Source organism: Giraffa tippelskirchi, chromosome 1 (genome assembly GCF_054371585.1).
Source record: "Giraffa tippelskirchi isolate mGirTip1 chromosome 1, T2T-mGirTip1v1.2.pri, whole genome shotgun sequence".
In the NCBI taxonomy this organism is placed as follows: Eukaryota; Metazoa; Chordata; class Mammalia; order Artiodactyla; family Giraffidae; genus Giraffa; species Giraffa tippelskirchi.
In genome coordinates this window covers 201,503,390-201,530,591 of record NC_137275.1, presented here as the reverse complement: position 1 = coordinate 201,530,591, position 27,202 = coordinate 201,503,390, and the positions used below count along the sequence as shown (strand labels likewise).

General features: G+C 46.7%; 3 protein-coding genes and 1 long non-coding RNA gene across 10 annotated transcripts in view; 1 reads left to right on the top strand and 3 right to left on the bottom strand.

The window, feature by feature from the left end:
- Nucleotides 1-4,515, bottom strand: part of LOC145516429 (uncharacterized) — a 32,521-nt gene extending 28,006 nt beyond the window's left edge. The window contains 7 exon segments of the mRNA XM_081517697.1: nucleotides 1,553-1,634; nucleotides 2,432-2,556; nucleotides 2,559-2,686; nucleotides 2,792-3,323; nucleotides 4,358-4,407; nucleotides 4,410-4,456; nucleotides 4,502-4,515. Of these exon segments, the coding sequence (XP_081373823.1) occupies nucleotides 1,553-1,634; nucleotides 2,432-2,556; nucleotides 2,559-2,686; nucleotides 2,792-3,323; nucleotides 4,358-4,407; nucleotides 4,410-4,456; nucleotides 4,502-4,515 (978 nt within the window).
- Nucleotides 641-6,557, bottom strand: LOC145519541 (spermatogenesis-associated protein 31E1-like). 4 transcript variants are annotated; one of them, XM_081524409.1, is made up of 5 exons: nucleotides 6,340-6,557; nucleotides 5,539-5,596; nucleotides 4,919-4,979; nucleotides 4,539-4,642; nucleotides 641-4,271 (listed from the first exon to the last, which is right to left on the bottom strand). In XM_081524409.1, exons 1-4 carry the CDS (start codon nucleotides 6,523-6,525, stop codon nucleotides 4,543-4,545), a joined length of 405 nt encoding a protein of 134 aa, XP_081380535.1. In that variant the 5' UTR covers nucleotides 6,526-6,557; the 3' UTR covers nucleotides 641-4,271; nucleotides 4,539-4,542. The 4 variants fall into 4 exon arrangements, with proteins under 4 accessions (XP_081380535.1, XP_081380536.1, XP_081380537.1 ...); XM_081524410.1 differs by having other exon boundaries at nucleotides 641-4,140; XM_081524411.1 differs by having other exon boundaries at nucleotides 3,601-3,972.
- Nucleotides 6,558-13,215: 6,658 nt separating this feature from the next.
- Nucleotides 13,216-16,424, top strand: LOC145519641 (uncharacterized). Of its 3 annotated transcripts, none has more exons than XR_014063834.1 (5): nucleotides 13,221-13,549; nucleotides 14,220-14,485; nucleotides 15,076-15,155; nucleotides 15,320-15,623; nucleotides 16,197-16,424. It is a non-coding gene; the product is annotated as an uncharacterized LOC145519641 (long non-coding RNA). The 3 variants fall into 3 exon arrangements; XR_014063835.1 differs by having other exon boundaries at nucleotides 15,299-15,623; XR_014063833.1 differs by lacking the exon at nucleotides 16,197-16,424 and having other exon boundaries at nucleotides 13,216-13,549; nucleotides 15,299-15,715.
- Nucleotides 16,425-20,529: 4,105 nt separating this feature from the next.
- LOC145518773 (spermatogenesis-associated protein 31E1-like) lies at nucleotides 20,530-27,047 on the bottom strand. 2 transcript variants are annotated; one of them, XM_081523658.1, is made up of 5 exons: nucleotides 26,947-27,047; nucleotides 26,833-26,851; nucleotides 26,027-26,084; nucleotides 25,384-25,444; nucleotides 20,530-25,108 (listed from the first exon to the last, which is right to left on the bottom strand). In XM_081523658.1, the coding sequence occupies exon 5, from the start codon at nucleotides 24,979-24,981 to the stop codon at nucleotides 20,551-20,553; it is 4,431 nt and encodes a 1,476-aa protein (XP_081379784.1). In that variant the 5' UTR covers nucleotides 24,982-25,108; nucleotides 25,384-25,444; nucleotides 26,027-26,084; nucleotides 26,833-26,851; nucleotides 26,947-27,047; the 3' UTR covers nucleotides 20,530-20,550. The 2 variants fall into 2 exon arrangements, with proteins under 2 accessions (XP_081379784.1, XP_081379778.1); XM_081523652.1 differs by having other exon boundaries at nucleotides 26,833-27,047.
- Between the last annotated feature and the right edge of the window lie 155 nt (nucleotides 27,048-27,202).

The following is a 27,202-nucleotide window of genomic DNA, read 5'->3' as shown; positions in this document are numbered from 1 at the left end:
CTTCTAGGAGAGAAGGGGCTTCCAGGACAGTGTCATGTAATCCCACCTTGACATGGGAAAGAGGTTTCTGCCTCCTCTGGACTCGGGCCAGCACTTTCCCCAAACTCCCCTCCTTATTTCAACATGTGAACTTGTCTCTGATAATTTCTGAGCCTGAGGGAAATTTCAGCCTCTGCAAAGCCCTCCCCCACAGCCACATAAGTTCAAGGTAGAGAGAGAGATGGAGAGGACTGAACCAGATCCTGAGAAGGAGGAGGTCTTTAGCTTTAGTTCACCTTGGCATGTTCTGAATGCTGTTGCTTGTTTCTGTAATGCTGGTTTTATGGAAACTGAAAGTGCAGTGAGGAAATGGGGTGAGGATGAGTATCCAACTGGGGTCCACCTCCCTCCATGTCCCTGTCCCATCTGAAAGTCAAAGCAGGCACCTGATACCTTCCCTTCTCCCTATCAGGGCACAGAGAGGCTATCGCCCTTCATGAGAAAAGTTTCACTTTGGGAAACAATACAATCTGTGGTATGAAGAAGTCATTATCACAGAGAGGATGTGCTAAACTTAAGAGAGAAAAAAATTTTTCTCCGCCAGGCATGTATTTTTTTCTTATAGAGTAGTTTTCCCACCAGGAAAGCTGTGACAATTGTGTTTTGATTGACCAGAAGAGGTTTATTTCTGAAAGAGACAATGCCTTGAACAGTGGAGGGAATAGCCTGGGACACCTGTCACTCTTGGTCCATGCTGCTAGCCTCTGCCTAGGGGGTGACCTGGCTCCCTGGGTGGGATGGCCCACGTGCTGTCCCTGGGACAGCTGACTCTTTGTGGGACAGCTGTGGCCCATGGGGGTAGCTTGCTGATGGCAAGCTGTATCTCCCATCACTCTCCTTTGCTCTTGGTTGGAGAGAAACCTATGAGAACAGTAATGTGGACCTAATGGGCCCCAGAGTTCTCCTTTGCACCAGCTTAACTCTTAACTTTGCACCAGCTTAATAGCCTGGGACACCTGTCACTCTTGGTCCATGCTGCTAGCCTCTGCCTAGGGGGTGACCTGGCTCCCTGGGTGGGATGGCCCACGTGCTGTCCCTGGGACAGCTGACTCTTTGTGGGACAGCTGTGGCCCATGGGGGTAGCTTGCTGACGGCAAGCTGTATCTCCCATCACTCTCCTTTGCTCTTGGTTGGAGAGAAACCTATGAGAACAGTAATGTGGACCTAATGGGCCCCAGAGTTCTCCTTTGCACCAGCTTAACTCTTAATTAGGTCCACAGTGAAGCACCACCTTCTCCTCTAGGATACATCCAACAGCTGTCACGAGAGCCTGAGCCTCAGAAGTTCTGGTATTATAAGCAATCTGCTTTTGACTTGTCCCTGGCTCTGGGCAGTGGCTGCTGCAGGCTTGCCTTTTTGCAGTGTCTCTTCCAATCCTTTGCCTTTATGGAGGAAAATCTACCACAGATGTTGCTTAATCTTTTTTCTCATCCAGTGCCCCGGTAGACTCGCCACTCTGCCAAACATTTTTCATGCTGTCCTAGTTTGAGACTCCTGTAATTCTCTCTCCCACCAGTGGGGACAACTTCTTGCTCTGGCTCTGAGGTTGGGGCTGCTGCTTCAGGGCCTCCAGCTGCCCCTGCTTGTTCCCTGCACTAGAACATAGGGCATAGGGCGTATAGGAATTGGATGTGTCTCCACTGGACAAGGCCTGGGAACAAGACAGAGAAATTTCTGCAAATCCCAAGTGTTTGCAGCAATTAACATATCCGAGTGATAGTCTTTGAGGAGTATGTTAGTGGCCCAGTCTTGAAGGAGCACATCAGTTTCACAGTCTTGAAGGAGCACTCCCCTGGTCCAGCCTTTTCTTCTGGTCTGTGAACCCTTGAAACGCAAGCTTACAAAACTGTGCCTCGGCATGTAGATTGTCTGTATTTGAGGAAACAGACTTTGTATTCGAGGAGAGGCTTTTATTGCAACTTGGAGAGTGTGATCTCCTCAAATCCATATTAATACTTTAGGATTTTATTAGCACAAAAGTTTCAAAAGTACCTTTCCAACCAGGGTTCTCCTCCATGGCCTCTTGTTCCCTGGAAGATTTGGACCGTGTGTCAAAGTCCATGACTGTTGCGCTAGAGCAGAAGTCTGGGGAGGCCCACCCCGGCTTCCTCCTGTGGCTCATCGATGGCCTTGGACTGGCTGCCTCTGTTAGCTCCCATGACAGACTCATTGTGACAGATTCTGCCCACAAAGTGATGTTTGTGGGCCTGAGGTGGCTTTCTTCTTGACCAGTCAGAGGGGCCTCTGAAGGCCTGTGGACCTCGCCAGGTAGGGGCTCTCCCACAGCCCACAGGGGGCAGAGAGGGGACTCTCCATGGGGGAAACTGTCTCTGTTGTTATCACTTTCTATCCTGGGTAGGGCTGAGGAGGTTCTCCCAAGACCTTGGTAAACTAGGCTTTTGAGTGGTCCCCAGATTCACAGGTTGCTTTCAAGTTGGATCCTGGAAGGGGTATGCGGTGAACCTTTGTCAGCTTCAAGCTAAGTATGAACTTGAGGACATTGAGGGGTAGGCCCCACACCTGTGCCTCAACCAAAACATTATTATATGTGCCTCCAGATCCTGCTGAATATAAGGACTGAGGACAAGAGACTCATGGGAGGTGTTCATGGAGGCTTCCCTATCCTGAGAGGAATCTGGATTTTCTGTTCACTGAGGAGCATTTGACTCTCCAGGAATGTCTGAGACAAGATTGTCGTCTAGTCTTGAAAATGTACATCCACAGGGTTTGGACACTCAGGGATCTGCTCTGCCTTCCTTTCCATAAGGACTCTCAGATCTTATTCTGGATGCTTCCTGCCTGGGCCCAACTCTTTTTTTGACTCTTGGAACCTTCACTGTGATACCGGCTGAGGTCATGTACAGATCTTTTAGGATCTTCCCCAAACACTGCTGTATATCCTGGTGAAGGTCCTTCCCTGGTGGGATCTTTGCTGGGCACTTGGACTGTGCATCCTGGCTGTTTTTGCCTGGACCTGGAGAGGTCCTTGAGAGCCACTTCTTGCCCTCTACCTGGCAAGGTCTTGGGAATTGATTCTGGGGCCATATCCAATCCAATGCTTGCATTCTGCAGGGCACACCACTCTGTTGCTGCATGAACCTTTTGGAAAGGGGGTGCTCCAGTTTCTCCCAAATCTCAAGGTTGATCAAATCCCCAGGAAGGATAGAGACAGAACTGTGGGCCTGGGAAGACCTGTTCTCCTGGGGAGGGTTGGGAGTGACCTGGCTAAACACCTGCTGAGATCTTTTAACCAAAGAGGGTAAAGTTCTTCCACTCTCTAGTTGCTTTTACAAAAAGTGACGTTCCAGGATTTGAATTGCATTTGGATGAATGATTGTGCCTTAGTTTGGACTCTAGGGCAAGATACTTCACAATACCTAGTCTGTGGCTGAGAAGAGATGGTCAGATTGGGAAGTAGGGTTAGACATGGTCAGGGGTCTCTAACTGAACCCAAAGTGGTGTTTGATACCAGGGCATGGTTTGAGTCAAGGATTGAAGTTGAGCCTGGGTCACAGGGTGGGTCAAGAGCTGGGCAAATGACAGCTGTGAAGTTACTTTAGCTTGAATTTGGAATGGTTCAGCATTCGAGAGTTCATTGAATAAGATAGGGTGTAGCTCTAGAGGAGACCCAAGTACTGTGACAGTAGCCACCAGAGATTCACTGTACAGAAAGGGGAGATCCCAGAAGAGCTGGCTACCTGTCTTCTATAGATGGTCCCCCAAAATGTCAGGATATGGGGGCTTCTCAGAACCAAACAGTTGTTCTGGTTTTATGCTCCAGAAGTGTTGGCGACCCAACGTGCCCTGCTTGTCACCAAGTGACTTGATCCTCTTCCCCAAAGAAGTCAGATGGTAGCCTGCCCCCACCTCCTTTTCTTTCTCCTTCCAAATCTTCAGTTCTACTCTCTTGGTGATTAGTGTCTCCAACAGCTTCTGGACAGGTTGACAAAAGAGAGGCTACTAGCCTCTACCCGTCTGTTTGTGGGGTCTCCCTGAGATGAGGCCTCTGATGGGTGGCAGGGAAGGTGTTCTTGCTGGGACTCAAGTGTGTCAAGGTAGAGAAACTTCAGGCTTTGGCAGTCCCCTGCCACCAAGTCAGGGCTGAAAAGGGACAGCTTGAAAGAACAAGGCCTGAGATGGCTGGTCTCCAAGGGGAGAAGGGTACGAGCTGCGTGAGATGGTGCCCAGTGGGAGTGCTAGGGAGTCACCCCTAATGAGATGCATCATGGAGCCTGGTGGGGAAGGGGGGCAGAGGAGTCTGTTAGAGGTGCAGGGCAGCCCTTGGGTCAGGAGGGCATGGCAGGGAAGGGGAAAGAGCAAGCGGCTGGGGTGAAAGTCTGTCCAGGGGAAGGAAAAGCTCTGGTGGCGAGACAGAGTCAGGGAGGAATCTGAGTGAACAGAAACTGAGGTCACTGATCTTGGAGAAACTGTGGAGGCCTAAGATGGAGGCTGCTCAGTCAGCAGAGGTGGGGACATGGTGGGAGCAGCCTTTTGCCTACATGGCTAGTGGGCTCCAGCAGGGGTTGCCTTGTACACCTCGCCGGAGGGTTCTTGAGAGGAGAGCTGATGAATGGTGCCCTTGTCAGTAATCCTCCCCAGGTGTCTGCAGGAGACAGGAGACACAAGCTGCAGCCAGGAGACCCTGGGGCCAGGAGGGCTGGGGAGGCCTAGCAAGGGTGGGCACCTGCAGCCCACAGCCCTCCCTGGCCCCCATGCAACTTCACAATGCTCCTGCTGTCCCTCACCCCAGGGCTTTAGCCATTCCCCACTCCCCAGGACTTCCCCTCCCAACTCAGCCCCAGGCTGCCTGCCTCCCTGGGATAACACCAGGGGTTCTGGGAGGAAGAGGAACCCAGGAGAGATGGGGAAGGTTCTTTACCTTTGCAGAAGTGAAGCCAGGTCCCGGATCTCTTCCAGTTCTTTCAGGCAATCTCTGCAAACTGGAAATCAGCAGACTGGGTCATGGTGGTGAAGACAGGGGCCTAGGGGTCTTATAGGAGGTTGAGTACACTGTCTCTTTAAGGGGACACCCCTGGGAGATTGAAGCCCAACCACAAGCATCCAAGGCCACAGAATGCCTGACAATGATTGTGAAGCTCAGGAAAGTGTTTATCATTTACAAAGTGCTTCCACAACCTTTATCCCTTTCTGCCTTTACAGTGCCCTGAGGGGGAAGAATGGGCAGGGGTCACTTCACAGAGGAATCTGAAGGAAGTTAAACCTTGTATTCAGGCTCAGAACTAGAGGTCCCACCTCCCAATCCAGAGGCTGTTGATTCAATGCAGCCCACACACCCCTGCTGGGCCACACCCTTTTCCAAGCCCCTCAGGACTTCATTCTGCATGGGAATCTGGGAAGTATTTGCATTCTGCTCTCTTCCGAGGAGCTTCCCTGGGGATTCTGTTTATGAGGGACAGGTACTACCACAAACCTCCTTGGAACCCGTGGAGCTGGGTCCTCAGGGCCCTGAGACACACAGGGCTAAACGTCAGAACCTACCTTTCAAAGCTCTGTGTGTCTTCCTAACCCTGCACCTCCCGCTCAGCTGCAGTTGATGCTGAGGGACAGAAAAAATGAGGACCTTGAACCCAATTCTCATCCTCCCCTCTCTAGACAAGCATCAGCTTCAAAGGGTCTATATATAATAAGACTTTCTACATTTAACTAACAGAGCTCTGTGGTTTTTCTTTCTTTTTACTCATTTTTTAAAGGGGATAAAAATATTTTGTTTTCCTTCTTGTAGAACGTAAAGTAGGATTTTCAATGTGAGGTTCACCCTGGATTTCTTTTCTCACTGTTCCACTGCTCAAGAAACACGTACATTCTCAGACCTGTGGGTGAACTCGATCTCCCTTAGGTAGATTTCTGCTTCCCAATCCAGAGCCCCACCCTAGCCCCTGCTCTGAGGCTCTCAGGGTTTCAGCATTGCCCTCATTCAGCCCTCGTCCAAGACACCTATCCTATGGCTGGTGAACTGGTGGCTCAGAGTCCTGTGCTGTAGTTGAGATGAACTAAGTATCCAGTCCTCACCCCCTGGTCACTGTATTTGGAACTTTTCCTGAAGCCCTCTTCCACACTTGGACAACTGGTCTGAAATATTTGGATAGAAATCCTAGTGTTCACTGTGTCCCCTGCCCAATCTAGTTTGTCCCTAAAGGGGTGATGTTTTATTCTTTCTTGAGAATAGATGTTCTATTCTTTCCTATCTCAAGAGTCTCTCCAGTTGATTCAGAAAAGTGGAAATAATAGGAAAAAAAGAGAGAATCATGTGTTTGTTGATCAGGGCCAAGGGTTCCTTACCTTCCTGGTGTTTCCATGTTTCCTAAGAGGTGGTAGAGTTGGTTTATTCCGGAGATAGGGAAGGAACAGGAAAAAGAGCCCCAGTCCAAACAGAATAACAAGGACAGTTTCAGTCACCCAGGAAGTGGAACTGGAATCCAGCCAAGTACCAAGAGGGCTTTTCAGAGAACAGAGAAGATTCTCCATCGTCTGAATCACATTGCTGTCCTCAGGCAACTAAGCACAGGGTGTATACTGGGGCACTAAAGTCCTAGGCCCCCATCATAGAGCTGTGCTCTGGTCACAAAGGGCTCCTGAGTGTGGGGAGGGACAACAGTAGAGAAGGCAGTGCACAGCCCCTCCCCAACCGTCCAACTCTGTAGCTCCACTCACCTGACTTCTCATCCTGTTCAGTTCAGTTCAGTTGCTCAGTCGTGTCCGACTCTTTGCGACCCCATGAACTGCAGCACGCCAGGCCTCCCTGTCCATCACCTCCTCCCAGAGTTTACCCAAACCCATGTCCATCGAGTCGGTGATGACATCCAGCCATCTCACCCTCTGTCATCCCCTTCTCCTCCTGCCCTCAATCTTTCCCAGCATCAGGGTCTTTGCCAATGAGTTAGCTCTTCGCATCAGGTGGCCAAAGTATTAGAGTTTCAGCTTGAACATCAGTCCTTCCAATGAACACTCAGGACTGATCTCCTTTAGGATGGACTGGTTGGATCTCCTTGCAGTCCAAGGGACTCTCAACAGTCTTCTCCAACACCACAGTTCAAAAGCGCTCAGCTTTCTTTATAGTCCAACTCTCACATCCATACATGACCACTGGAAAAACCATAGCCTTGACTAGACAGACCTTTGTTAGCAAAGTAATGTCTCTGCTTTTTAATATGCTGTCTAGGTTGGTCATAACGTTCCTTCCAAGGAGTAAGTGTCTTTTAATTTCATGGCTGAAATCACCATCAGCAGTGATTTTGGAGCCCAGAAAAATAAAGTCAGCCACTGTTTCCCCATCTATCTGCCATGAAGTGATGGGACCGGATGCCATGATCTTAGTTTTCTGAATGTTGAGCTTTAAGTCAACTTTTTCACTCTCCTCGTTCACTTTCATCAAGAGGCCCTTTAGTTCTTCTTCACTTTCTGCCATAAGGGTGGTATCATCTGCATATCTGAGGTTATTGATATTTCTCCCGGCAATCTGGATTCCAGCTTGTGCTTCCTCCAGCCCAGCATTTCTCATGATGTACTCTGCATATAAGTTAAATAAGCAGGGTGACAATATACAGCCTTGACATACTCCTTTTCCTATTTGAAACTAGTCTGTTGTTCCATGTCCAGTTCTAACTGTTGCTTCCTGACCTGCATACAGGTTTCTCAAGAGGCAGGTCAGGTGGTCTGGTATTCCCATCTCTTTCAGAACTTTCCACAGTTTATTGTGATCCACACAGTCAAAGGCTTTGGCATAGTCAATAAAGCAGAAATAGATGTTTCTCTGGCACTCTCTTGCTTTTTCGATGATCCATCGGATGTTGGCAATTTGATCTCTGGTTCCTCTGCCTTTTCTAAAACCAGCTTGAACATCTGGAAGTTCGTGGTTCATGTACTGCTGAATCCTGGCTTGAAGAATTTTAAGCATTACTTTACTAGCATGTGAGATGATGTGAAGAGCTGACTCATTGGAAAAGACCCTGATGCTGGGAAAGATTGATGGTGGGAGGAGAAGGGGACAACAGAAGATGAGGTGGTTTGATGGCATCACTGACTCAATGGACATGAGTTTGAGTAAACTCCGGGAGTTGGTGATGTACAGGGGGAACTCGCGTGCTGCAGTCCATGGAGTCACAAAGAGTCGGACACGACGGAGTGACTGAACTGACTTAATGAAATAAGCACATACAGATTACCTAGTAATAAATTCATAGTGGACTAATTTATTTTAAGAAAATTATGAAAATCATTGTTTATTAAATGGATTATAAAATAATTGTCATTTTCCATCTTAAACATCATGTTTGGTCCTGTCAAAATTTTTTCTTTCTGTTTAGTTCCCTTATTTCTTTATGTTATGAATAAATTTCAGAAAAAAACAATACTAGAGGAGTTCAACATTTCTTTTCCTGAAATTGATGTATTAAAAGTCCAGGCAACCATAGAAATGTTCCTGAATTTTCAAAGAATGGATACATCAGTGAACATAGACTATTTTGAATATGGAAGACAGATGCAATTTAAACCTGCTCTAGCAGGAGGGACAGTCTCAACTTGTGTAACCAATATAATCAGTATCAAGCATTAGGCACAGCTGTACCAAGGGGGCAAACATTATTTTAGATCAAGTTTCACCCTCTCTATTCTGTATTTTTCTTCTGGGTTTTTTTTTTTTTTTTTTTGCAATGACTCTTTTGGGCTTCCCTGGTGGCTTAGAGGGTAAGGCATCTGCCTGCAATGTGGGAAACCTGGGTTCAATCCCTGGGTTAGGAAGATCCCCTGAAGAAGGAAATGGCACTCCAGTTCTCTTGCCTGGAAAATCCCATGGATGGAGGAGCCTGGTAGGCTACATGCCATGGGGTCGAAAAGAGTCGGACACGACTGAGCGACTTCACTTTCTTTTCACTTTAATGACTCTTAACTTATTTTCTTTGTATTGGTATTCATTTGGTAGACAAGAACATGGGGAGCACCATGACTGGGAACTAGCATCTCTCTCCTGAGCCCAGGTGAAAATTCCTGGAAGTGAATGTGGATTTGGACAACAGGATCCTAGCTCTGGGTGTTATGTGGAGAGGTTAGAGTTTTCCATTAGAGTGAGAGAAGACAGCCTTCCTTTTTTCAGAGTGTGTAAGCTTTCTGACTCTGCGGATGTCATAAGGTACGTGCAGCTGCTTTCCTTTTCCAACCTGAGTCACCGTCTTGCTGCAGCACCCATCTCTCTCCCATTGTTCACAGTCAGAAAGTCTTGGAAAATCCTCATTTCCCCATCTTCCACTCACCACTCCACCCACTCACAATGCATATATACCCCCTCCACTGAACAGCCCTTACGACGGTGCCCTAGCCTGTGTGCCATTCCCAGTAGGTAGATTCCAGGCACCTTGTGCTTGACATCTCAGCAGCAGGGACGCTTGTGATGGCTCACTCATGCTTAAAGCAGGAATATTTCAACTCCCACAGACCACAGAGCCTAAACTCCCTACAGAGCTCAGTCCTGGGCTCACGCTCCATCCACACCCTTGCCTGGTCCCCTTCTCTGTAAGCAGAAGACACGAAACACACAGGCACTTCATAAATGTGAGTCAGAGGGACAACTGGATGAATGGATAAGGAATGGATGACCAAGGTTCTAGGCACTCCAGGACTCTGGGCAGCTCTTCCAAGCCTGATGGGCATTGACCTCTGCAGGACCACTCAGGAGGTCCCATCCCAGGGAGCTTCCCTGGGCTTTGCATCATCCCTCTGGGCCTGGGGAAACAGTTCCCAAAGCTTTTCTGAACCTGCACATCATCGCAGAGTGGGTTGGTGAAGAAAAGCTCATTCTCGGGTCCTGTGCTTCCTGGGTACTTGCAGAGAATCTTTCTTCCTACAGCAACCCACTGGCAGAGTGGGAATAACCTTGTTTAAGGAGCAAAGTAAACTCCTTCCTTCCCACATAAGTATCCATGCTGGCCCCAGATGGTATCAGAGCAATGTTATCAATTGTCTCCACAGCCAGAGAAGGACAGCACCCATCATTTATTCCTTATTCAGGGAAATGGCACCTAAGAACCTGATTTTCACTGACTACTTTAGTAACTGCTCTGAATTCCCACAGACATATCATAGATAGCACTTTTCTTAAAAATAAACACCACAAAAAATATATATGATTTTGGGGGGTTATTTTTAATTTAAATAAAAAAGCAAATAAATACTAATACAATGTACTCAGAGCAAGGATTTTTAAGTTTTACATTACAACAGAACTATAAGTAACACGACAGAACTTTCAGAAGACATTTTGACATGTAATTTTACCTTTCCTGACAGTCCAAGTTATCAGTTTTGCAGTTAGCAACTGTATAGACTAAATAAGTAAATAAACTTCATTGCTACTTTTTTGATAGCTGAGAAAAAGATAAATAAATACATGCGGAAAAATGAAATGCCGTCTTATGGCAAAAGAGGTCATTGTTTCCTGCTGTAAACTACAACAGTAAGATTTATATTTTTATGTGTATACATATATGTGTATTCTTTGATTTTGGATAGTACTGAAATCTCCTTTTAATATAATTTTTATGTACTGTACATATACTTTACTTGGAATTTGAAACTAAAAATATTAAACATTAACTAAGAACAATGAATAACTCCTATTTCGGAATTTTATTTTTATTTTATTTTTTGTCTTGAGTGTTTTGGTCATATTTACTGCTGTAGGGCTTTAACGTGAACGTATTCAAAAGTGTTCACTTCCGCGGAATCCCAATTTGATTTTCCGTTTTTAGTCTCATCAGAACCTAGACCAGGTCTGCATTGTGTAACACCACCACCTAGTGGCTAAATACTTCATTACACAGTAATCCCAAATTAAATTCCTATTCAAGATAAGATCTTTCACAAATTCATTAACTTTGAGTCAGTTCTAATGAAGTGGATGAACCTAGAGCCTATTTACAGAGTGAAGTAAGTCAGAAAGAGAAAGACAAATACCATATATTAATGCATATGTATGGAATCTAGAAAGATGGTACCCATGATCTTACGTGCAGGGCGGCAAAGAAGATACAGACGTAAAGAATAGACTTTTGAACTCAGTGGGAGAAGGAGAAGGTAGGATGATTTGAGAGAATAGCGTTGAAACATATCCCTTAGCACATGTAAAATAGATGACCAGTGCAGGTTTGATGTATGATGCAGAACACCCAAAATCGGTGCTCTGTGACAACCTGGAGGGATGGGGCAGGGAGGGAGGTGAGAAGCGGGTTCAGGATGGAGGGGACGCATGTATACCTGTGGCCGATTCATACTGATGTATGGCAAAAGCCATCACAATATTGTAAAGTAACTATCCTCCAATTAAAATAAGTAAATACAATTCTTTAAAAAATCATTGACAACCATTGAAACAATCAGATATATACAACCCATAACCAAAGACACAAGGACTGAGATATTTATATGTTCATCACACATCAAATACATTTTAATATTTTACGATGTGTGAATCTTTACATTCCTGAACAATCTAAAGCATTCCATTTCCTGAAGGTAAATTCTGACAGGTTTTTACAGAACATTAACTAAGTCACATAGAAAAAAACAAAATCAAATACCTCTTAACCTTCCTGCCAACTCTGCTTTCTGAAGACTCACGGGACGCTGTGTGTGTGGTGTGTTTTAACCATTGTTTTTTTGTTTATAAAGCTATGCATGTTCATTTCAGAAAACTTAAAAATTACAGAATTTTATTCTTCTGGTTCCAAATCCATCAGGGGCATTTCCTGTATTGACAGTGATGGGAAATGATGATTTCAGGACTCCCTGGACACTGGCTTTTCTCACTGTGGGTCTCAAGGCCCTGGCTGGGCAGAGGAGACTGGAGATGCTCCCTGCCTCAGTCCCCCAGCACCCTCCACACTTCCCTCAGCCTTCAGTCCTGCATCTGAGCCTGGCCTGTTCTCTTAATAAATGAGGAGTGACAGTGACTTCCAAAGCACAAGGGAGAGGCTGCTCCAAACTTAGCCTGTTGGCCTCAAACTAGAACACTGGGTCTATGCAGGATTCAGTGAGGAAAGGCACAGACCACTAGACCAGACCTGGCAAGAAGCTGAAGTAGGATTCATTCACTCATTCCACAAATATTTGGTGAGTTCCAACCAAACTGTGTCTAAGATACAGATGGATAAGACGGTTTGGGGTGTAGAGTTGTAATCGCTAAGGTGGTTCAATGATCATTAACCACAAGTACCAGAGACAAAATGAACACTAACATATAACAAACAAAAAGGAGAAGAAATATAAACTTCTGATTTATCTTGCAAAATGATATTACTCAGTGATTTGCTTGCCATGAAGCATAACAATTACCACACACACCTACACTTTCACCCATTCCAAATTTAATTTTGCTAAAAGCACAGTATAATGAGTATTTCATTCATGCCTGCTCAGGCTTCCTCTTGGGCTTCCCTCGTAGCTCAGTTGGTAAAGAATCCTCCTGCAATGCAGGAGACCCTGGCTCAATTCCTGGGTCAGGAAGATCTGCTGGAGAAGGGATGGGTTACCCACTCCAGTATTCTTGGGTTTCCCTTGTGGCTGAGCTGGTAAAGAATCTGTTTGCAATCCTGGAGACCTAGGTTCGATCCCTGGATTGGGAAGATCCCCTGGAGAAGGGAAAGGCTACCCACCCCAGTATTCTGGCCTTGAGAATTCCATGGACTGTATAGTCCATGGGATGGTGAAGAGTCAGGCATTTTCACTTTCACTGCTCAGGGTGTACTGTGTCATATTCATGGGGTAGTGTTGTCTTCTCCAAATTAAAAGAGAGCTAAAGCTGCCACCAGTGCTATTCCTTAGAGTCCAGAAAATAAAACATTTGAGTAGCAGTTAAGAACATAATATCTAACTGTAGATCTTTTTTTAATTTAATTTTTAAAACTTTATTTTTTAATTGAAGGATAATTACTTTACAGACTTTTATTGTTTCCTGTCAAACATCAACATGAATCAGCCATAGGTATACATATGTCTAACTGTAGCTCTTAGAAGTGAAAATATTGTTTATGTCAAAGATGATGTTACTAGACCTACAATGGTCATAGCCTCAGGTACCTTAGCAAACAAGCTGTCAGCACTCTTCATACAGCTTAGAATTTCAAAGAGCCGTGTTGACAATTATTGCCTAGACAACCTAAGATCTCCCTGAGACTAGCTCTTGGAGATGATATCGCGAGGTCCCCAGCAAGTTCTCACTGGCAATAGGAATGACTCCCACGTTTGGGGATTTCTGGGTCCAGCCACAGTGGGACCATGCAAACACATTCCCACCCTGACTAGCACCCAGATAACTACGTTTTAAACATTCAACTGAGCTAGAAAGTGAGCAAAGGGAGCCACCCAGGTCAGGTGGCAAAGAGAAGTTAAAACATGACCACATACTCTGCTGACCACACAAAACTTCACTAAGCACAAAATTCCTTCCCGTGGGGAGACAGAAAAGCAAACAAATAAGTAAAGCACACAGATGTTGATGGTGAGTTCTACAAAGAAAAGAAGACAGGAAGGGGTGGATATGCTGTGAGGTTTAGGAGTCTAAGTAGAATGTTTGTCAAAAGTGGCTGAAAACTGACATTTGAGCCAAAACATATACAGAATAAGGAAAGTGTGCAGTGGGGATCTGTAGCGTGTGCTGGGAAGGTCACAGCAGGGATAAATGCTGGGGAGGTGGGGAGGGGGCTCCCAGAAGCAGGAAGTGGCTGCTGACAGCTGGCTAGGGAGAGAAGACCTGGAGAGCTCTCAGCAGAGCACATGACTTAGGTTTATCAGGCTCCTTGCGGCTGCCAATATTGGCAGCCACAATATAATATTGAATCTAATAATATTCAATATTGAATCCCCTGGGAAGGGATTCAGTTGCCTCTGATCACCCCATTGATAGTGAGGGATGCCTGCCTTGAATAAATGACACAATATGGGACAGATGGAGTGGTCCAAGCACAATTCTATGGGGCCCTCCCAGATATAAAAGCATTTCTGTACTCTTGTTTCTTACTTGAGGGGAAAAAGTTTTAGCCTCCTAGACCTTCTCTGAGTTCCAAAGGGCAGATGGAGGGAATGCAGGAATAAAAGAAAAGTCGATGTACTGGTGTGAGAGTTGGATAATAAAGAAGGCTGATTAAAGAATTGATGCTTTCGAATTATAGTGCTGGAGAAGATTCTTGAGAGATTGATGCTGAAGCTGAAGCTCCAATACTTTGGCCACCTAATGCAAAGAGCTGACTCATCGGAAAAGACCCTGCTGCTGGGAAAGATTGAAGGCAGGAGGAGAAGAGAGCCGCAGAGGATTACAATTTTTTTTGTAATTTTTTCTCCATGGTGTTTGCCATTCTTCAAATCTATATACTCATACGCTCTGCTAAACTGTGCAGCACCTTCATTTACAATCAAACTTTATTCCTCAGTAACATCTGTAAGCACCCAATTCTTTCCATTTCAAAATGTGTTTTCCACTATTTCCTAGGAAATATAAATTTTATATCATATAGACTGCAAAATTTTATATACTTGTGAAGTCTAATTTAAGAAATGTAATCTAAATTACCTGAGCCTATTTTTAGATTATTAGTATTCACAAAATCTTGCTGAACCCTCTAAAATTAATATATTTCTACAAATTTATAGTCATACATCCCTTCTACTACATTTCTAGCACAAGTTAGAATCTTTTGAAGATTCTGTTCATATATCTACTTACTGAAAATATCTTTCAAATTCATGATTCATGTTCATGAATAATATTCTCCTTTTATGCAGTCTCTATGCTATGGCTCAGATTTTAAAATAACCAAATTGAAGTAAAGTATATGCACTATACCTATATTTTGTTTGTAGAAACTGAAAGTATAGATTTAAATTACTAACAATATATTTTCAGTGCTGTGAGAATTTAAGTTTTACTATGTTTTTGTCTAACAAGTATAATTTTTTGGCCTTAAGAAATAATTTAATTCTTGTAATTTTAGTGATATGGGTAACTTTATTTTCATCTTTTTGATTCAGATCACAGATTCTGCTCTCTTCAGTCTCACACACCAATAAGAAGAAAGGAATATCACTGTAGAATCCTCTTTCCAACTAAGGTACTTGATTTAGTTATACACTTAGCAGATCCTTGAAAAATGGCAATAGCTGGTTTTGGTCTCTCACCCACGCCTTCTCTCCGTCCCTCCCTCTTTCCCTTCTTTCCTTCTCTCCTTCCCCCCTTCCTTCCTTTTTTTCTTAGAGGCTTCCATTTCCATTGCAGTATCAAGGATGTGTAAATTTTGCATTTAAATGAAACTTGGTAAGCCAACCCAAAAGAAAAAGAGTGAACATATATGTCAACAACTTTTGGACGATGGGAGAGTATGAGTTAGGAGACCTGAAAAACTTGAATGTCGGGTGCTTAGCAAGGACTTACTAAAAAGTCACAACATAATTAACATTTTGGAAACCCAGAAGGATTCAGGGATTAAGGCCACCAGATTATGAATCTGACTGACCTCAAAGAGGCAGTCCTTTTGCTTCTGGATCATCCAGACCTTGATGTTCTCTACTGTATCCATGGTGTGAGTATAGCAGAAAATGTACTTGTATGTATTTGGAAACGCTTCCAAAACTACTTCCTGTGTGAGTTCATTATAAAATAAAAGTATGAAACTGAAAATAGCATTGCAGTTGATCAAGGGGAGCTCTTCAGGGTTAATATGATAGACTGACTACTTTTCTTTTTTTTCTTTTCTGCCAATTTGGGGGGGGGGGAATTTACCCCTTGGAGTATTAAGAAGTCATCACATAATTGCCACCCTCCATGTTTGTTTGTTTTTTCTAGAATTCCTGGTTCATTATAATCAGCGTGAGAATTGTTTTAAATATCAATCAGTTTAAAAACCAAACTTTTAAGAGTTTCTCAATATCATGGAGACAGCCTTTTGTCTGTAAATTAGAAATCACGTTTTCATGTGAAAATGTCAAAAACAAAAGACTTGTTATCTTCTCCATTATCTTACTTTTTGGCATCCCTTTCAGTTATATATAAATGGTAAAACATTTATAATATTTGCTGTAGGTGAATCTTGTTAAAAATAAAATATGGGTGACCATAAAGTCTGGCAATACTGACAGTTTTTTTTAATTGATAGAATCCCCTTGAAGGTTTCATCCTGGGTAAATGTGCAAGTTGATGCCATGGAAGTTGGACACACAAATCATCTGAAGCAACATATGACAGATGTACATGCAATTCTTGATGGGAATGTTTCTTTACTGCACAACCGTTCATTGCAGTTTTGCACAGTTTATTGAACTATGTATGAATTACCAAGGGGGGAAAATCACATTCACACGTCATTGCAGTAAACTATTTAATATGAACATTTGTCTGTTTTCAGTTTTCAGTTTATTCAACTTAAATTCAAAAGACTGAATAATAATCAGTCTAATAATGTTGAGAGAGTCAACTTGAAAAGGAAATAATATACTTTGTAAGCATTTCCTGTATGGAATTTTTTCTAATTGGTCCCATTTTATTATGATGATGGAACTTAACTGCATAATTTTCACTACAAAAAAAAATACCACCCAGTAGAATACTAAAGGACATCAACAACCACATTCCATCATGCTGTGATTCAATGAGATAGTAAGGAAGTAAAATAGAAAATTAGTTATAAATTTGTAAATCATAGAAAATACAAGAAGGGAATTTTTGTTGAAATAAATAGGCCAAAAGAGCCCTCATGTCAGCTCTGCTTCTCTTAGAGGAAGGACTGTGATATTGTGATATTGTCATCCTGATGGATAATCTGCCTTAACCAAGGACTAACGCTCTTCAGCTATCATTAAAGTAGATTTTAACAAGGCAACGGAGAAGGAAATGGCAACCCACTCCAGTGTTCTTGCCTGGAGAATTCCAGGGACGGCGGAGCCTGGTGGGCTGCCGTCTATGGGGTTGCACAGAGTCGGACAAGACTGAAGCTACTTAGCTTTAGCTAACAAGGCAAAGAAACCTAGTTGCTTATGAGCAACAAGAAATATGTATGTATTATCACTAAAGTGCTCTCTTTGGAAAGAGCTGAATATACAAAGTAAGAATTTTGATGATTTATGTACACTTTGTTTACTAAAATGCACACTTTGATTATTTATGTACATTTTCTTCAATTCAGAAGTGAAGAAGTCCCTTGTGGCAATTTTATCAGGTCATGTGTATATATCAAGTGCATGATTCCCAGATGGCGCACTGGTCAAGAATCCACTTGCTAATGCAGGAGATGCAGGAGATGCAGATTCAATCCCTGTGTGGGGGAAGATCCCCTGGAGAAGGAAATGGCAACCCACTCCAGTATTCTTGCCTGGGAAATCCCATGGACAGAGGAGCCTGGCAGGTTATAGTCCCTGGGGTTGCAAAGAGTTGGACATGACTTAGTGACTAGACAACAACAACAAGTCTTGGGGTAGAGCTCTAGCTAATGAAGATCTGTGGAAAGACTTGCCGGTCTGTTGTAATTCTTCTACTCAGAGGCAATGGTTACAAGAGGTCAAAAATCATGAGCATTTCTCCAGGCAGAGAAGTCCATTTGGGGAAATGCTAACAGTGCCTGGATGTCTTAGAGTTCGGGGAGGGGGTGTCAGGGAACAGTTGATGGTCCTTCTTCCCTGCGTCAGTTTGTTAAGTGACATCAGACCTACCATGAAGGACCTGTCAGTGGTGGATACTCAGGGCCTAAAGAACACTTGTGAGGTGTGTGTGGGAGGGCTCAGAGAGGTCTCTGTGGGATGATTTGAGAGGTCTCTGGGTGATTCTCAGAGTGGGTGTGTGGGAGGTCCCCGTGTGGGGTCAGTGTGGGGACTCTTAGTGGGGGGACCTCCATTGGTCACCTTTTTCCCCTAAGACAGCAGAAGGGTGAAGGGACTTGCCCCTGCTTGTTTTTCGCTCTTCTGTGTTCCTTCTGTGTCACTTCTCTGGACAAGTGCCTTGGGGGTCCAGCTCCCCCGACCCCCAGCCCTCATGTCTTGGTGCTCATGAGAGGACTCAGCAGCAGCCAGACTAGGGTCCATGCTGGGGAACTCCAGACTTTCTCCTGAGCTCTAGAGTTGGGGGGAGCATTCTGTGACCTGGGTCCCAGCCCCTCCCTCAGGCACTGGCTAAGCCCCCACTGCTGTGCCCTCCTTAAAGGATGGGATCCAGAGGCAGGACCTGGCTTCTGGGAGAAACCACAGCACAAGCAGGCCTGTTCCCAATGATCCCCACACCTTAGGTCCAGGTCCCACATGTTGGGGTCCTGACAGGCATAAGGGCGGGCCATTCCTGCTGTCTCAAGGATCAGGGGCCTCTCCTGGAGCAGGTCTCTCCATCGCAGGAATGACTGTGACACAGTCATAAATTGCTCTAGGGAACTGCTCCTATCTCATTTTCCAGTGTGGACAGGCCCAAGGAAGTAAGCTGATGGCACCCTTCTACCTACAGGTCACTTCCCGCCCAATGGGTGACATATCCTGTCTGCTGGCCTCTTGCCACTCTGGGCTCTGGGGTGAGCAAGGCTGATAGCAGGTGAGACTTCCTTTGACCCTTACATGGTCCCTGGACCTGTTGAGTCCCACCTCTCCCCTGGAAGCCTCCTTGGGCCACACGTGTAGGTAGAGGTCACAGACCACGAGTCTGTGCCAAGCTTCTGGTCTTGTGAAAGCTGAGTATTTATACTTGTGGAGAAGTGATGCTTCCCTTCTCGGAGGCTTCACTGCCTCTGGAAGCCTGGCCCTCTGTGGAGGAGCTCCAGATGTTCTCCCTCTGTCTGGGCTCTGGGAGCTGGAGTAGGGGGAGACTCTGGGGTGGGGCCCCAAGGAGCCACCAGGCTCCTAACTTTCCTCCAGGCCTGTAGGCATTGGAACACCAGGGCTCTTTGATCACTGCATGTGGGGGAATTAACAAGATGGCACCAATCAGGTTCTCTCACCCCATGCTCTCATGCCCTCTTACCCCATGTTCTATAAACAGTGACTTTGCATAGTTATATAATGGCTGAGATCAGTTACACCACTGCATATGCACATCATGAGGTATTTGCTTACTCACGGGCTGCTTTGTGCAGTACACTTGTATGAGCTTTACCACGAAAGTGCTGGCTGCTACTGTACAGGGGCTAGACTGGAGTGACACCACAGTTATGTTATATGAGGGTTGTGTGCGGTCCACCAGTAGGAGCTTCACCAGGAGCCCTGGCTGCTGCTATATTGGAGCTCCATTAGAGTGGTATCACGGTTATGTTATATGAAGTTATGTTACGGCAATGTTATGGTTATGTTATGGCTGCCACTACAGCCGCCAGGAGAGAGGCTGTGTGATGGCTGCCGTGCCAGCCAGGAGAGAATAAACATGTCTGCAGTTCCTATGGCTCCTCGAGTCTTCCTCCAGACTCTTAACTCGAGCTTTGCCTACCCTGGGTTCAGTGAACAGTGTGAACAGCAAAACAACTGGTGCTATGAGCAGGATCAGTGATACACTGCACGTCTATGGGCATCTCTGCCACCAGCCTCCTTTTTCTCTATCCCACCCTAGGGGTCAGCATCCCACCCCCAGATGGTGAAGTGACTGCCCACACAGTGACACTCCTTCCCTCCCCCCAGGGGAGGTGGGTGCTGTGAGCAGGACTGTCCTCTCCTCCAGGGCAGGGATGGGTGAGCCCTCAGGGGCCTCCATGCTCCCCACGACACCCTCTCAGAGCTGGGAACATATGATCTTTGTCCTCACCACTGCTCCAGAGTAAAAGAAGGGCAGAGGGAGGGTGATACTCCTGGCCAATCTCGATCCCAGCTCCTCCCAGGAAAGAAGGGGATTTCAGGGCAGTGTCATCTATCCCCCCATGACATGGGGAAGAGGTTTCTCACACCCTGGACTCAGGGCCAGCACTGCCCCCAAACTCCTCTCTTATTCTGACATGTGAACTTATCTCTGACACTTTCTGGAGCCTCAGGGGAATTTCAGCCTCTGCCAAGCTGCCCTCCACTACAACTGCATAAGTTCAAGGTAGAGAGAGAGAGATGGAGAGAGGAGTGAGCTGGATCCTGAGAAGGGGAGGTGTTTAGGTTTAGTTCACCTTGACACGTCCTGAATGCTGTTGCTTGTTTCCGTAATGCTGGTATTATGGAAACGGAAGGTGCAGTGAGGGAACTGGGGTGAGGGTGAGTATCCACACTGAGGTCACCCTCCTTGCATGTCCCGGTCCCATCTGGAAGATAAAGCTGGCACCTGGGAAGAGTGGACCCTGATCCCTTTCCTTCCCCCAATGGCACATACAGGCTACCCTTTCTCATGAGAAACTAATTATTTCAGGAAGCAATAAAATTTGTGGTAGGAAGAAACCATTAGCACACAGATGATGTGCTAACATGAGATTAAAAGTTTTTATCTGAATGGTATGCATTTTTTTTTTCTTGGAGAAAAGATTTCCTATCAGGAAAGCTGTGACAAGCGTGTTCTGATTGACCAGAAGAGGTTTATTTCTTAAAAAGACAGTGCCTTGGACAGTAGAGGCTATGGCTGGAGACACTTGTCATTCTTGATCTATTCTGGCAAGCTCTGCCTAGAAGGGGACCTGGCTCCCTGGGTGGGACGGCCCATTTGATTCCCCTGGGACTGGTCCACTCACTGTTTTTAGAACAGCTGTGGCCCATGAGGGTAGCTTGGTGATGGCAGGATGTACCTCCCATCACTCTCCTTTGCTCTTTGTAGGAGGAAAACCTATGGTAGCAGTAATGTGGACCTAATGGGGCCCAGAGTTCTCCTTGGCACCAATTTAACTCCGAAGCATGAGGTCTATAGTGAAACACCATCTTCTCCTTTAGGATATTTGCAACAGCTGTCATGAGAACCTGAGCCTCCGCAGTCCTGCTGTCCGTATTCAATCTACTTTTGACTGGTTCCTGGGTCTGGTGGCTGCTGTAGTGGCTACCGTAGCCTGTAGTGGCTGCTACAGGCTTGCTTTGTGGCAGGTGCTCTTCTGGTCTTTTGCTTTTATTGGGGAAAATCCACTGCAGAAGCTGTTTAGTCCATTTTCTGAAGTGGCTTTCTAAAGGAACCTGTCCCTTCTTCAAGGTAAACTGGTGGGACTTGCTTCTTAGCGACTCTGCTGATTCCTTTTTCTGGCCAGAGTGGTTCATCCGGCGGGCCTGGTAGGCCCTCCGTTCTGCCAATCCTTTTTTACGCTGTCCTAGTTTGGACCTCCTGTAATTCCCTCTCCCATCAGTGGGGACAAACTTCTCGCTCTGGCGCATACGTTGGGGCTGCCGTCTTGGGGCCTCCTGCTGCCCCTGGCTGCTCCCTCCTGTTGATGAATCATAGACCATCTGGGAATTGGTCGTGCTCCCACTGGACAAGGACTGGGAGCAGGACAGGGATTCCTGAGAAGTCAAGTTCTTTGCAGCAATGAACATATCCGAGCGACAGTTTCTGAGAAGCGTGTCAGTGGCCCCAGTTTCACAGTCTTGAGGGAGCACACCAATGGCCTGGCCTTGAGCCTGTTTCTGCCTATCTGTGAAACCTTGGCACTCAAGCTTACGAAACTGTGCATCAAAGTGTAGATCTTCTAGACTTGAGGCAACAGACTTTGTATTCAATGAGAAGCAATTATTGGATTTTGGAGACTGTGATCTCCTCAAATCCATATTATTACTTTGCAATTTGATCGGCAAACAAGTTTCAGAAGTACTTTTCCAACCAGAGTCCCCCGCCATGGCCTCTTGTTCCACGGAAGATTGGGACCATTCATCAAGTTCCACTACTGTCACGCTAGAGTAGGAGTCTGGGAAAGCCCATCCCCCAGCTTCCTCCTGTGGCTCATTCCTGGCCATTGCTGGACTTGGACTGCTCCAAGGGTCCAGGTTGCCTTTGTCAGCCCCCGTGATACACTCACTGTGCCAGAATCTGCCCACAAAGTTGTACATAGGGGTCTGAGAAGGTGGCTTGTCTCCCTGTCTAGTCAGAGGGACCTCTGAGGGCTTAAGGATGCCACCAGGTAGGGGTCCTCCCACGACTCCCTGGGTTTCCTCGCTGGCTGATAAGGGAGTGGGGAAGGCACTCTCCATGGGGAAAGCTGCCTCAGCTGTTATCATTCTATCTCCAGCTTGGGGCTGAGGAGGCTTTCCAAAGACCTCTATAGACTGGGCTTTTGAGTGGTCCCCAGATTCACAAGTAGCTTTCAAGGTGGATCCTGGAAGGGGTATGCGGTGGGCCTTTCTCAACTTCATGCAATGTATGAACTTGAGGACCTTGAGGAGTAAGCCCCACATATGCCTCACCCGAAATTTTAGTATATATGCTTCCAATTTCTGTCGGACATAAGGGCTGAGGACAAGAGACTCATGGAAGGTGTTCATGGAGGCTTCCCCGTCCTGAGAGGAATCTAGATTTTCTGTTTCTTGATAAGCATTTGACTCTCCAGAAAGGTCTATGACATGGTTGGCAGCAAGTCTCAAACAATGGACACCCACAGGGATTGGACTCTCTTGAACCTGCAGAGTGTTCATGCCAGTAAGGACTCCCAAATCTTCTGGATGCTTTCTGTCTGGGCTCAACTCTCTTTGTGATGCAGGCTTCACTCTTGGAACCTTCACTCTGGTGCTGGCTGAGATCATGTTCAGATCTTTTAGGATCTTCCCCACACTTTGTTCTATACCCTGGCAAAGGTCCTTCTCTTGTGGGATCCTTGCTGAGGATCTCGACCTCATCTTCTGTGTGTCCTGGCTGCTTTTGCCTAGACCTACAGAGGGTATTGAGGGCCCCTTCATAGCCTGTACCTGACAAAGCTTTGGGAATTTGCCCTGAGGCTGCATCACTTTCTGAGAAGCTTGGATTCTGCAGGGTAGGTCACTCTGTTGCTGCACGAACCTTTCAAAAAGGTGATGCTCCAGTTTCTCCCGAACCTCAGGGCTGATCAAATCCCCAAAAGGGGTGGAGACAGAGATGTGGGCCAGGGAAGGCCTGCTCTCCTGGGAACAGTTGGGGGTGACTTGACTAAAGACATGCTGATATCTTTTAACCAAGGAGGGTAGAATTTTTCCACTTTGTAATTGCTTTATCAAAAAGTGATTTTCCAGGTTTTGAATTGCATCTGGGACAGAAGTTTGTCCCTTACTTTGGAGTGTTGGGTAAGATACTTCACCATACCTAATCTGTGGTTTAGAAGATGATGGTTGGATCGGAAGAGATGGTGAGATATGAGCAGTGGTCTCTAACTGAAACCTAGGTGATGGTTGACAACGGGGCATAGTTGGAGTCAAGGATAGGGGTCGGACCTGGGTCTGCATGCAAGTCTGAGATGATGGTTGACATTGGGGTATGGTTGTAGACAAGGGTTGGGGTTGGGCGTGGGTCTGAATGTGAGCCCGAGGTTGTGCTTGACAATGGGGCATAGTTGGAGTCAAGGGTAGGGGTCGGACCTGGGTCTGCATGCAAGTCTGAGATGATGGTTGACATTGGGGTATGGTTGTAGACAAGCGTTGGGGTTGAGCCTGGGTCTGAATGTGAGCCCGAGTTTGTGCTTGACAATGGGGCATAGTTGGAGTCAAGAGTAGGGGTCGGACCTGGGTCTGCATGCAAGTCTGAGATGATGGTTGACGTTGGGGTATGGTTGCAGACAAGGGTTGGGGTTGGGCGTGGATCTGAATGTGAGCCCGAGTTTGTGCTTGACAATGGGGCATAGTTGGAGTCAAGGGTAGGGGTCGGACCTGGGTCTCCATGTGAGCCTGAGATGATGTTTGACGTTGGGGTATGGTTGCAGACAAGGGTTGGGGTTGGGCCTGGGTCTGAATGTGAGCCTGAGGTTGTGCTTGACAATGGGACATAGTTGGAGTCAAGGGTAGGGGTGGGGTCTGAGTCTCCAAGTAAACCCGAGGTTGTGGCTGATATTGGGGCAGGATTGAAGTCAAGGGTAAGGGTTGGGCCTGGGTCTCTATATGACCCTGAGGTGGTGGTTGAATCTGGGCCATGGTTGGAACCAAGGGTTTGGGTGGCGCCTGGGCCACAGTGGAGGTCAAGGGCTGGGCCAATGACAGTTGTGTTGTTACTTTAGCTGGAGTTTGGAGTGGTTTAGTCTTAGAGCATTCATTGAATAAGATAGGGTGTAACTCTAAAGGGGACCCAGGTACTGTGACAGCAGCCACCAGAGACTCACTGTGAAGAAAAGGGAGACCCCAGAAGAGGTGGCTGCATGTCTTCTGTAGATGGTCACCCAAAGTGCCAGGATATGAGGCCTTCTTGGGACCAAGCAGTTGTTCTGGTTTGCCCGTTATGCTCCAGAAGCCTGCCTCCACCTTCTTTTCTTTCTTCTTCCAAGTCATTAGTTCTACTCTCTTGGTGATTAGTATCTCCAGCAGCTTCTGGACATCCGGGTTCACAAAAGAGAGGCTACCAGTCTCTACCTGTCTGTTTGTGAGGTCTCCCCAAAACGAGGCCTCCGGTGGGTGACTGGAAAGGTGTTCTTGCTGGGACTCAAAGTGTGTCCCGGTGGAAGAGCTCCAGGTTTTTTCAGCCCCCTGCCCCCAAGACAGGGCTGAAAGGGGGCAGCTTGAATGGACAAGGCCTGAGATGGCTGGTCTCCAAGGGGAGGGTGGAGATGACCTGTGTGAGATGGTGCCCAGTGGGAGTGCCATGGAGTCACTCTGACTGAAACTCAGCATGGCGGCTGGTGGCTGTGGGACAGAGGAGGCTGTCGAAGGTGCAGGGCAGGCCACTGCATCAGGGGGGCATGGCGGGGTAGGAGAAACAGCCAGTGGCTGGGGTGAAAGGCTGTCCAGGGGAAGGAAAGGGTCCGGTATTTGAGAGGCACTCAAGGAGGAATCTGAGTGAACAGAAAATGAGGAGGGAACTGAGTCTGAAGAAAGGGTGGAGGCCTGAGGTAGAGGCTGCTCAGTCAGAGGAGTCGGGGACATGGTGGGAGCAGCCTCTTCCCTGTATGGCTGGTGGGCTCCAGCAGGTGCTGCTTTGCACACCTTCCCAGGGGGATCTTGAGAGGAGAGCTGATGAAAGTTGCTCTTTTCATGGAACCTCCCCACGTGGCTGCAGGAGACAGGAGGCACAAGCTGCAGCCAGGAGCCCCTGGGGCCAGGAGGACTGGGCAGGCCAGGCAAGGGTGGGCACCTGCAGCCCACAGCCTTCCCTGGCCCCCTGCTGACTTCATAATGCTCCTGCTATCCCTCATACCAGGGTTTTTGCCATACCCCCACCCTAGGACTCCCCCTCCCAGCTCAGCCCCAGGTTGTCTGTGGCCCTGGGGTCACACCATAGGATCTGGGAGGAATGAGAACCCAGGAGAAAAGGGGAAAAGTCTTTACGTTTGCAGAAGTGAAGCCAGGTCCCGGACCTCTTCCAATTCTTTCAGGCAATCTCTGCAAGCTGAAAATCAGCAGACTGGGTCATGGTGGTGAAGGCAGCAGCCTAGGGGTCTTAAAGGAGGCTGAGTGCACTGGCCCTTTAAAGGGACACCACTGGGAGATTGGAGTCCAGGCAGCAGGGTCCAAGGCTGTCTAAGGGTCCCTGACAGTGATGGTGAACCTCAGGAAAGGGGTTATTATTTACAAAGTGCTTCCATATCCATTGCCTCCTGCTGCCCTCACAACCCTTCTGTGGAGGGGAATGGGCAGGGGTCACCTCACAGATGAATCTGAGCAAAGTTAGCATGTCCACACTTGGACCTGGAGGTCCCACCTCCCAATCCAGGTGCTATTGGTCCAGTGCAGCCCACACAACCCTGCTGGGCCACACCCATTTCCAGGACCCTCACAGCATCATTCTGCACATGGAATCTGGGAATTATCTGTGTTCTGCTCCTCTCCTCAGGAGCCTCCGTGGGGGTTCTGTTTCCTTAGGGGCGGGCCCAGCCACTGGTCTCCTCAGAACCAATTGAGCTAGGCCCTCAGGGCCATAGAGGGTGGGGGCTAACACCCAGGGCACACAGGGCTGAATGGCATAACCTACCTTTCACAGCTCTATTTCTCTTCCGATTCCTCCTTCTTCTCCTTGGCTCAATTTGAGGCTGAGAGACAGAAAAAGCGAGGACCTGGGACCCCATTCTCATTCTCCCCTTTCTAGACAAGCATCAGACACTCAGTGTCCATACATAATATGACTTTATACATTTAACTAGCAGAGTTTGTGTTTTTTCTTTGTGTTTGTATTTTTTTCTTTTCTTTTACTCATTTTTAAAGGGACTAAAAATAATATTTTTGAAGAACATAAAGAAGAATTTTCAATGTGAGATTCACCCTGGTTCCTTTGTCACTTTTCCTCTATTCAAGAAACACACATTCTCAGACCCATTGGTGAATTTGAGCTCCATCAGGTAGGTCTCTGCTTCCCAAGTTCAGGGCCCTACTCCAGCCCCCTCTCTGAGGCTCTCAGGGCCTCGGCATTGCCCTCAGATCAGCCCTCGTCCGAGATACCTGTTCACAGCTGATGAACTGGTGCTCAGGAGTCTGTCTTCTGGCTTAGAGTGAACTCAGTATCTAGTCCTCAGCTCCTGGTCAGTGTGTTTGGGACTCGCCCTGGATCCCTCTACCACACCTGCACAACTGGTCTAAGACCTTTTGGCTAGAAATCCTAGTGTTCACTGTATCCCCTTCCCAGCCTCGTTTGTCCCTAGAGGGATGATGTTGTATACTTCCTTGAGAATAGATGTCATATTCTTTCCCATCTCGGGGGTCTCTCTAATTGATTCAGAAAAGTGGAAATAATAATAGAAGAGAGAACCATGTGCTTGTGAAGCTGTGCCAAGGGTTCCTTACCTTTATGTTTCCATGTTTCCTGGGAGGTGGAAAGGATGGATTATTCTCAACATAGGGAAGGAACAGGAAAAAGAGCCCCAGTCCAAACAGAAAGGCAAGGATGGTATCAGTCACCCAGTAAGTGGAACTGGAGTTCAGCCAAATATCAAAAGTGCGTTTCAGAGAAAAGAGAGAATTCTCCATCATCTGTATCATACTGCTGCCCTCAGGCAACTGAGCACAAGGTGTGCACTTGAGGACTTAAGTCCTAGGCCCACATCATAGAGCTGTGGTCTGGTCACAATGGGCTCCTGAAGGTGAGGAGGGAGTGACAGAGGAGGAGGCTGGCCCCTGGCCCCTCCCCAAACATTGAGCCTTTCAGCTTTATTCA